Genomic DNA, 11,758 nt, shown 5'->3' on the forward strand with positions numbered 1-11,758 from the left:
TGTGTGTGTGTGTGTGTGTGTGTGTGTGTGTGTGTGTGTGTGTGTGTACACTTGTATGCACACGCTTAGTGAGTGCAAGCATGCATACATGCAGTTTTCTTTCCGTGTGTGCATATACACACATCAAGCAGAGTGTGCCTGTGCGTGCAGATCAGTGTGTGGGCATCTTTCGCCCACCTGTGTCTGTATATCGTCATAATAAACCTGATAGGGCTCAAAGGGCCTCTTTCTCCATTCACTGGGGCCACAGCATTGTACTCGAATTTGTAAAACTCCTCCCTCCAATGCAAGTCTTTTTACATTTAATCGCTGTAAAGTATACAAGATACGTAGTCCCACGTGCGTCTCGCGATTGTGTGAAGGAGATTTGTCGGTGCGGGGACTCGATGGGATTGTTTTAGTACTGTGATGGTGACAGACATGCAGTAACTGGGATAATCAAAGTTTTGTTTAATGTTTTAACAGCTATCATCTTCTTTTTTTCCCATCTAAATTGTTATTTTCCTGAAAGTCCTTACGGATCAATAATCAAAGTTGGCTGTCGATCTACATACGCTTGCCAAATCATTTTTGAGAATGCACTGATAGTTTGAGTAGTAAACAATCATTTTCATTTAAAAATGTCTTGATCACTGAAATGAAACACTGCCCTCTCACTGGCACCAGAACAGATTGAACTGTTTACGACGTTTCACAGCGAGCACGCCTCCTTGTAAGGGGACATGTTGGGTGTAAGGCTGTGTTTTTACATTGGAAGGACTCGTGGAAAAGGCTTCACACACAGTCCCCTGTATTTGAAACCCTGAGTAAGTTGGAAACCCCAATTAGGTTTGTGGAGATTTTGAATTATAGAAAATGTATCTAAACTCTGTAGTGTGCTGATGTTAACCTACGAGGCATTTGTTTTTCAGTATGAGCAGAGTTGTTGTGAGGAGAGAAGTTTCTCTTTGATTTCTCTTTTTAAGTCAGAGGAGTACAAACAACTGACGATGTACAAAAGAAAACGCACGAGGAGAATGCAGAGATGCACAGAGGGAGTGTGCATATCTGTATAAATGTATATGGTGGGCGTCAGTACTCCGCCAAACGCAGTTTTGCACTCCAAAGCATAGGTTTAGTTTGTTTGTTTTTTACCCCCCCCCCGGCTTCTGATATGTATGACCTGGATGGTGGCTGGACAAGAAGTCTAAAAACTTGAAGAATTGTGACTTGATCAAATACCACAACGTGCACAAAGCACAAAGGCCCATGGTTGTTGTTTCTTTCCATTTTCTTCAGTATGTTTCATAACTGTGGTCTTTTTGTTGATTTTTAAGAAATGTTATTTTACAGCAGTAGTTTCATACTTCTGTAAACGATTTGCAAACCAAAATGCAATGTACAGTAGATATGGATTATATTTTAGATTTACTGCACTTCAGACTGTTTGTAAATATGATCAATTAAACAAATGAAAGGAAATGACGGCGTGAGTTTGCTTTGTCCGTTCATTTTAACAAAACTAGGTTACAGTTGCAACAGAACGATTCCTACTGTCCATCACAAGGCATCCGTCCTACTGCTGAACAGCACTTTATCAACTAGCTGGTTTTAACATTTAAGAAGAGTCGCAATACCGACTGCCTCAATGCCTTGTTTACGACCTAAGACTAAGTGCTGCACAGCGATATGTTTTTAATAATCTAAAAATGGAAGGCCAACCAACAGTTGTGGAGCCTCTTCAGCTGTCACCAAGAAGAGAAAAATACTCAACGTACAAGGAGACAATTACACTTTATATTATGTACGACAAGTATTCGCCATTAGTCTCTCACGATCATACTTTTTACTCGATGGCCGAACTTCTATGAAATACTCGGCAACCATGTTCGACATGTACTCGAGTAAAACGATGGGACGTTTAAGGTTTTATCTCCAACTAATTGCGTTCATTAACATTTCATGTTTTGTCTTAATTACCACACTGATATACACATTACTACCAGTGAATATTTTTATTAACTGTCACATTTCATGGCATATGTCACATGAGCACACATGGGTCACTGAGATGTCAGAGGTCTCTTACATACACTGTACAAGCGTCTTTGTGAAATTAGTCCTTGCACTTTTTCCTGCAGATGATTTACCAAACTATCGGGCAACAACCCAGACTCTTCATTACGTGTGCCGGCATAGCACCTAAGATATTAAAGTGTTCAGCAGATATTAAGATATCATTTATGACTGTACACCTCTAAAGCGAAAGCTGTGCACTCTAATGAAATCTACCAGGTTTAGGTACAGGAAGTGACTATGATCAGATCTTTCTGTATAATCTATCGGTCTATAAGCACAGTGGCAAATATGATAGAAATGTTGCTGATTCAATAAAGTGAGGAAGATTATTCTGGCCATGTGATGGAGAACAACAAATATACAGAACCAAAAAAAAACTGCTTATTTTGATATTATACCACTCATGCACAGCAAACTAGTTTCACTCCACAGATTTAAATAAAATGCACAGGCGTGTGCCTTTAAGAGTAATGAACCCTGCCAGAGGACCATGTATCCTGGGTGTGAAGGACTTGGTGCTGGTTCCGACCAGAGCACCTCACTCCGCATCTTCAAAAGGAGGGAATGTGGGTTGTTACATCACATGCTGGTTGGTAGTTTCTGTTTCCTGTTCTTTGGTGCGACCCCCGTCCTCAAAAACTCCAATTTCTCTTGGATGTACTCCTGCTTACACTGCTCGAAGAACACAGGGTCCCTGTAGCTGGTAGAAAAAGGAGGGTACGGTGTTTATTGTACAGAAATAAATGTAGCCTTATGTCACCCACTTTGATGGTGATAATATGGTTTGAGAGGGTCGAGACCGTCAGTGGCGGTGGGTAAGCCCGTGTAAAAGATGTTGGTCGGATAACACGTGGTGCGATAACACTTTACTGTGCGAGCGCTGCGTGTTGCAGAGAAAATTGCAAAAATACTCACTGTATCGTCAGGCATTCCTTCAGCGCTGAATTCTGCTCTCGGCACTTGAACACCATGAGGAAACCACTGTCCTTACAGCAGTGGTTGAAGGCTGGAGGGAGGTGGCGAACGAAGGTGTTGGAGAAGGGTGAAATTAGCAGAAAAAAGGAACAGGTTCAGCGCGTACAACAGCCTCAAACATAAAAGTATTACTATTTTGACATCATACCTTTCACCTTACACTATTACATCCTCGAGTGCAAGTGCAGAACAGAAAATAAGTAGCCACAAGCAAAACCAAAGATGGGCCTCATCTTAGCACTCCACCAAAAGGAGGAACCTGGTCTGAGGCCATGTTCAAACCCTCTTATCAAACTGAAACCCGTGTTTCCTTGTTCACACAAAGGCTGAACTTAGCTGTACAGGCCACAGAGTGGTTGCATCGGAGATATATAATAGATATATATAGAGATATATATATAGATAGATATATATAGAGATATAGATATATAGATATAGAGATATAGATATATATATAGATATATAGAGATATATATCCTACATTCAGCTTCTTGGCCCTTCAGTTCTGTATTTTGCATGCAGGTCCAAGGGAGGTAAGCACATCTGTGCTGTTGGTGTTGGCCATCCTGCCTGTGACTTTATGGTCTTTATTCTCGATGGGCTGTTCCACCCTCACCTGCTGCTGGACAGATCCACAGGCATAAACTCACCTGTGGCAGATGTTCTAGGACTCTGGCCTCCATGTGCAATGCAGGGGGAAAATGGAGGCCACAGGAACACATGCCTCCTGTGGACCAGTTACTGCCTCACTGATTATCTCACCAGATGAGGACAAAGGGACGAGCACGCTCTAAACCGCAGCTCTCCCACTGTTGTGCTGTTGCGACACTTCATAACAGGTTCATGCCCCCTCAGGTGTCATCTGTCATTCGGCCAGAGGAGCGGCCAGATCCTGGTCGGCAATGAGGGGGTGTCACTGTCCCCCTTTACAGGCTGCCATGTAATGCAAAAAACGCTACACATCTGGAACATAAATGAAAAAGCCCTTCCAGGAGGCAGCATCAGTGACACTGTGCCCTGGCTAATGGCGTTGAAGACTCTTCACCTTGTTAACGAGCTATTTCTCAGGGATTTAATTAAAAACACTGGCCTGCCATGTCCCCCTTTTTCAAACATCTGACATCATAAATACCTTCATGTGGCATCAGTATGGTTATCACACAGTCACTTTCATCAGGATGCAGATGTGAAAATTTTTTTTTTTAAAAAAGCAACAGCAAAACCAATTTAGAGAAGCAGAACAGTGCGACTAATCTAATCAGCAGACGCCTCGTCCCCGTCCCATGGCACTAATAGAGGCTGCGGAGGGTTGCCTTTCGGATCGCAGCTACACCAAAGAAGAATCTATGAGACGAGTCAGAAAAGGCCCTTCTAAAGGAAGGTGTGATGGCACCTTCAATTTGGGCTGTTTTGTTTGCCATTTTTAAAGATACAGAAGTGTAGTTTGGCAGTTAGTAGAAAGCAGAAGCTCGGGGCTGTAGCGTTTAGACGTGGACCTTTAGAGGAAGAGAAAAAAGGTGTGAACCTCGAACACATAATTAGTTAAAACGGAAAAAAAATGTCAGGTTTGTAGCAAGATTTGTGCATTCCTGAAGAATGAATTGATAATGTGTCGTAACTTTTTTTTGTGATGAAATTTGTATTGATTTTCAAGATATGCATTAAAGGAGAGGAAGATTTTTATTTTTTTATTATTATAATGTGTCGTAACTGAAAGTGAGGGATGCACCGATTTGATACGGATATCAGATAGTGATGCACGATAAATACCAACCTGATAAAATACCGTCCGAGAAAGAGAGATTGATATAATAATTTATTACTCTGATAATGAAATTATAGCTGATAAATCAAAGCCAAATTGATTGCGGGCTCGCGGTCAGAAACAGTGAAATACCCTCTGATTCACACACAGTTCAGACACTCACAGGATGCATCAATCTCCAAACAGGCACATTAGTCGCTACCTCTGACAGGACCACAGCGGTTAGAAAGTAGAGCATCTAATAAGTGGAGGTATTTTGCGATCTGTGACATTTTAAATATGCCTGGCAAGAACTTTGCCAGGCTCACAATTTCGCAGAGTGGCGCCGTTCCTGTTATTTCGTCTGTTGATTAAGTTAATTTAATGTATTTCGATGAGGGTTACCTACCTCACACTCATGCATTAAAGTTGCATAGTCGTCTGCCAACAGTATCGACAGTGATAATACGCCTCGTCATTGTATTTTATCTGCAGACTAAGCAGCCGTAAATGTTTTCTGAGCTATGGAATATTAAATCATCCACCTCAGGTGTGCATAATAAACAGGTATGAACTGTTTTTCAAAATTACAAAATTGTGAAATAATTGGTATTGGCTATGAGAGGCAGGTATTTAATGAGTTACATATTGGCGAAAAAATAAAGATTAAAAAATATATATTTAAAAAAAAAATAAAGATTGTGCATCCCTACCTAATATGGGATATCTGATCTGTGCCGATCTATTCAGTTGTATTCTATGTTTACTTCTGATTACACATTATAATGGTCACATATCTACTACTACTATCTACATATCTCAAGCCGAAGTTGCTGCACAATGTATTACTTTGATAATAATGTATTCATTTGTTACATTTAGTTGTACAAAGTTAGCAAAGCAACATTTAAGTCAAGGCTGATGTTGCCTTACACATTAAAGGATGAACCCAGTCACTTCCACTCAGTGAGGCACACAGCGTGTTAATTAAACACTGGTATTGGATATCAGTAACAGAACGGAAACAGTCAGATCAGCACATTAAGTATGTAATTGGGAAAATGACTATTTCAACAGACTTTTTTCTTCTTCTGTATTTTGGATGAAATTGACAACCAAGTAGCTTTCTGCAAATGGAAGCAAAAACATACCAGTAGGCAGGAGGTTGCTCATTGAATATTTGGGTTGTTTACTTTAAATGGTTAATTCTGAAAGACAAGTGAGAGCATTGAAACGAAAAAGCAAAGCAAACGGAAAAAAACGCCAGCTAAATTAAAACTACAGAAAACAGTCAGTAGTACTTGTGTTCAACAACAAAGCCGACGACACACAACTGTGGGACGTTTAGAGGCCCGTGTGCAGAGACAGATATCATACAGGAAAACATACTACTGGATTCAGTAATGTTTGTTTTTTTGTAAAAACCTCAATCAGCAACACATGTGGGAGCCCAGTGCAGACACAAACATACCGAATGAAATGGTGGAGGGCGGACACGGAGGTGTGAAAATGAGTGGGACGAGAAGCTAGAAATGTGATGTGGGGGGGGGGGGGGGGTTTCCACTACCCACACGGCCACTGTACGTCTCGTCACCTTCGGCTGCATGTGCACCGTGTCTGCCCGCGTGAGCATTAAACACTGGCTCATGCAAGCCCGTCAGATATGACAAAACCACATAACCGAGTCATCATCTGGCTGATGTGTTGCTGCTGCAGCAGACGGGGCAGATGGGAGCAAAGCTGCAGGTTAAGGGGCGGCTGGTGCCAATCGGCCTGTTTGTCAATTCAGAGACATTTTATAAAAGAGTAAATTGTGAGAATGGGGTTTTTATGGTTGCGATTGAAAATAACACGACATACATCCTGGAGTAACATTTTCTGTAATACATTTCCTATGTATTAAATATGGTTGAGGAGTCACACATACTCAGATGGTACGTGTGGTGAACAGAATATATTATAAGTAACAAATATTGTGGACTCCGGCCTCAGGGAGAAGTTAAACCACAAATATAACGAAGCATTAATGAAGCGTTTGTTCATATTATCTAATACTTTGGGGTTTTCTAAACACACGGTTTGGATGTCTAGGCGTTTCTTTGTTTTACAGCTTTCCGAAAGCTTTTCATTCCTCTGGAGGTAAAATGCAGACTTTGATACAAAACAAAAACTGGAGGGTGGCAGTATCCTATTGTGACACTTAAGCGTAATGAGAGCTGAATATTATTAGTTGAAACAATAACCTAAAATGATCACAATGGGGGACTAAATGAGTTATCTTTTCATACTTCAGTGACTGCATACTAAACCCACTCTCATACCGAGTATATTAAAGCTTTGGCTGTACAAATTCATAACCTTACATTAACCAGTAGCGATGGAAGTGTATTTTTGACCCATTTTTGTAGTCTTGATTAGCATCAGGACTCTCAGTTTGCAGGGCTTTTCTATTGCATTTGTAATAACAGATACACTCAGCTGACGGTCTATTAAACACCTCATGCAGTGCAATAGAACAGCTCGACTATACATCCTACCTTCAGGAAGCTTATACTGGTGAGTTTTTATGAAGACATTACTCAATACGACTTCATTATGACCACATAATAAAATGGATTACTTGATTTTTACTGATGTAGTTGAAAGAACATTTAGTTTTCTCTATTTTTATTACAGATCCACAAATGAATGCAGACATGACAAAAGAATCGCCCTTATTGAAAATCAAATATATTTGTGAACACAACTGTGATGTCACTGGTGTGACCGAGACCATCATTGTTCGGTACAGATTGATGGATTTTGATAACGACGGCTCACTTCAATGGCCTCAGGTCCATACAGTGCTCCAGTAAGCCGTTCTAGCGAGCCAGTCTGCACACAACACCAATGGAGCGGACATCCAATGGAAAGATAACGAAACAATGACAAAATCTCAACTAATAAAGTTCTATGAGAAACTGCTCTGCCGACCCACAGGGCACCACGTGGTTAGACTCTCAACTTACCGTGTGCCTGGACAAACTCAATCTTGACACTCAAACCAATTTAGGAATTATAAGACCTCAGTTAAGGCTGACACGACATGGTTGTGTAACTGTTTAATTCAGTCTTTAAGTGATCAGGTTTTATTCAGTGATTTATATTCGATACCGTTCTGCAGTGGAGATAGCTCACATTTCAAATATGGAAGAATTAAATAGTCTGTAAGTAACTGGTATTCATTTGGTAAAATAAGGTTAGTTTAATTAATCAAGACAGTTGATAGGGTGGGAGTGGTTTACCTTTCACGCCATAAAATGAAAGACAATTTGAAACTGGCAAAGATGCCGTAATGACCCTCCGCAGCTACAAAGGTGATAAGATGACTCAGCATCCTGCTGCGAGAGATGGAGATGAGGAAGAACAGTTCAAGCCGAACCTCAAAGAAGAAGACGACCACATTCCGAAGGTCTCAGAGGAAGCCGAACCAAATGCCACCGAGCGAGAGACGGAACTATGCGATTCAACCGACTACGATCATCCAACATGATGCGGAGGCCCTCAGAGGAACAGCATGCAGCTTTACCTCCCATCAGAGCCATCAGGTGAAACAATACCATTTCCAAATGTAAACGAGTTTGATGTTCTTCGGCCAAAGAAATTAGAACTAATATAAAAGGTGCTTCACAAACTCAACTGCTGGAACGGTGCATAAAAGTTTAGCGCCAAATTTAAGGTATAAACGTGAAAAGACGGATTTAATTAATCACTCAATGATAGGAGTCATTGATTCTACCTGGTCACATGCAATCCTTTTCATTTAGTTGTGGTTCATCTGTATTCATTGTGCTCTTCATCATATTATATTCATTCTATTCGTTTTGTTTATTCATTCATTTTATGTTTAGTTATGTGGTTAGTCTAATAAATATTCCATTTATAAAGAACTTGATCATTTGATTCATGTGTATATGAAATAATCGCTCCCTGTGCACCTTGAGAAGAAATCCGTAGCAACCCTGAGATTAGGGTTTAGTTGATAAAATTAAATAATTTAAGTTTTCCCTATTTTTCCAAATTTGGGTGACATCAAAAATGGAATTTTATGTTAAATTCTATTAGTTTAACTAATGGTGGTTTATGAGTAACATCATTTTTTCATACTAATTTATGAGTTTATGATTCATAATTAAATTACTAATAATCGCTCCATATCTTGATATTAATTCATTATTATCACCTAAATTGAAGCAGTCGCCTCTTTCTGCATAAAACCTCATACTTATTGACAATATAAGTATGGCTGTGGTCCTGCTTACCTAAACGCATTGTTTTTATGTGACTGTGAAGTTGGGAAGGAAGATTGTGCTCTATCTGTCGCGCGCGCGCGCGCGCGCGCGCACACACACACACACACACACACACCTTCAACTTTCTCAACGCAGCGCTCCTTGGCTTTCTCCCTCATCATTTTGGGGATAAGGACATCTTTCTCCACGTGCCTCAGTTGGATCTCGTCTGAAAAAGCAGGGCACACATAAAGACAGATACACAGGTAAACGATCAGGACCATGGTTAGCACCAGCGTTAGTCCTCGTGCCTGCCTGCCTCTTATATGCTCGTTATGGGTGACGTTTGCCCCCATAGACACAATACAGGCAACCGAACAGCGTGCAAAGCTACGTTTACACCATTAAGGAAGGCTGTGAACATTAAACGTTAAGTTCATGGAAACACGAACAATCATCTCCCACTACGTAGAGATAGCCACTTCAGTGTATGTATGCTAGCTTACGTCAGCTAAACACGAGTCCACATAACATTGGATAACGTTAAAGCTGAATAAAGAGTTACGTGACTTGGATACTTAACGCTATCAAACGTTATGCCATTAAAAAAAACGTCATACACTTAATAGAACAGAAATGTTTAATACCTGTGTTGGCTGCCTCCATTGTGTTTCTCAAAACATTACAAAACTGGACCAATGTGACCTCGCGTCCGCTCAAAATACTTCCGCTGACGTAGTTAGGCTGCGCAGGAAACTACAAATCCCAGTGTTACTCACGGAGTCAATTTTGTGGAAAGGAGTTTCTGATGCTTTTGCCCTTTCCATTTACATTAATAAGAGACCTATAATATTAGAAACACTTTCCACGCACTATGTGGTTAAACATATAATAATAATAAAATGTTTTTTATTGTAATTGCCCAAAAAATGTGCTCCAGAAAAGCACAACCCATACTCTCCTAGTTGGACACATTTACAGTACAGAGGGTAGACATAATTGTAGAAATGCCATCCCATTAGGTGTTTTATTTTGTGAGAGATGTTGTTGCTAAGCATCATAAGTATTAAGGTCTTTTTTTTTAGAATAATGTAAAATAGTGTAACGGTGCAATGTTGTCAGAGCCAATGTGAATTTAGTGAAGACCAGTGCTTCCTCACATAACCATTATTACATGACTTTTACTTACATTTGAATTCATTAATATGAAATAATTGTACAAATCCCCTTGCCAAAGTCACATTTATTTTTACAGCAGAATAGACTGTCAGTTATGATATGTATTAGCACTGACAAATTAAACAATTTCAAATTATGACTGAATTATTATACCTTTAGTTTTGCAGTATTTAATGACTGAATGCAATAATGAATAACTCTTCTTTATTTGTTCTTTCACATCTGGTAATTGAACTAACTGGCTTGAGGGGAACGAAGCCATAAGAATGGTGAACGAGTACTCCGCTGAAAGTATATCGACATCCAACCACAATGTTTCTGAGCCTGCACCACGGACTGCATGTTGAGCAGTAAGCCTGACCACAGTCAGTTGTGGGGGGAAACTGACTGTCTAGATCCCATGCAAGGAGGCCCCACCTGTTCAGTCAAAGCGACAGGTACACACTCAGACATTCACACACACACCTTGAAGCAAAAGACAAGATTCACACGTTTGACTGCACTAAGAAATACGCGAAAACTACCCACCTCCACATCCAAACCACATATACACCCAGTGCGCCTTCAGCACTTACACTCACCCACACACACACCACCAGCAGAGGGAATAGTGTGAATGTCTTGCCTGTCGACTTGAAGTTCTAACGGCTCTCTGACCTTACAAAGCTAAAGCTGCCACTTTACCTCTGTGGAGGAGCACATTCTTTTCATCTACAAATCAAAAGCCAGAAAGAAAGAGAAAAAAAAACAATGATTTCCAAAAGCAAAAAAGAGACAGAGACCACAAGCCATCACCTGTATGAACTGCATGTTTCTTTTCTACCCCAGACATAGACAGTTACAGCAGATGGACACAAACATCTCCAAGCCCTATCAAACACCTCCCAGACTGCACACTCTTCTGTTTCCATCCCTCCTGACACCAGGTGGGCATCTGCAGATTTTAATATCAGCAGATCTTTCCAAAGTGTAGCACTAGCCAAGTTTCCTCAACAGGGCCAAGTGGAGCACATGTGAATGATTGCACACACTGAACCAAATCTGAGAAAAAAACTATATTTTATCTCTTGAATACTTGACAAAACATGAGTATTATTTTATGTTTCATGCTGCAAGTATTATGTCCCTTCCAAAAAAAAAAGAATCCACTCAGCTGAAGACAAAATTTGCTCTATCCACAATATCGACAAATCTCTCAGACACAATGTATGGTAACTATGTATATCCATACATATACATGTACTGTATACAAGTAATGTTTTGTTGATCAAATTAGTATATTAACAAATTAAAAGCAGAAGCCTAACATTAATGTCAAATAATGAGGAGGAAATATGTTACAATGGAAAAAAATAGCACATCATCTCCTTTTTTGGTTTACAAAGAAAATCAGATTCTTTGATGATGAGAAATATTAAGTATTTTTCCCCAATTCATCATAAATGCAAATGAATGTGGAAAATGCAAATTCATAATTATAAAAGCGGAAAACCAAGCAATTACCTAAAGGGTTATGATTCACCACCTTTCA

The 11,758-nt window shown here is 40.0% G+C and overlaps 1 protein-coding gene across 1 annotated transcript; it reads right to left on the reverse strand.

The window, feature by feature from the left end:
• Positions 1–1,979: 1,979 nt before the first annotated feature.
• Positions 1,980–9,785, reverse strand: cmc1 (C-x(9)-C motif containing 1). Its single transcript, XM_031873743.1, has 4 exons — positions 9,696–9,785; positions 9,185–9,277; positions 2,974–3,064; positions 1,980–2,758 (listed from the first exon to the last, which is right to left on the reverse strand). Exons 1-4 carry the CDS (start codon positions 9,712–9,714, stop codon positions 2,638–2,640), a joined length of 324 nt encoding a protein of 107 aa, XP_031729603.1. The 5' UTR covers positions 9,715–9,785; the 3' UTR covers positions 1,980–2,637.
• Between the last annotated feature and the right edge of the window lie 1,973 nt (positions 9,786–11,758).

Source organism: Anarrhichthys ocellatus, unplaced genomic scaffold (genome assembly GCF_004355925.1).
Source record: "Anarrhichthys ocellatus isolate YVR2014 unplaced genomic scaffold, GSC_Weel_1.0 scaffold74, whole genome shotgun sequence".
Classification (NCBI taxonomy): Eukaryota; Metazoa; Chordata; class Actinopteri; order Perciformes; family Anarhichadidae; genus Anarrhichthys; species Anarrhichthys ocellatus.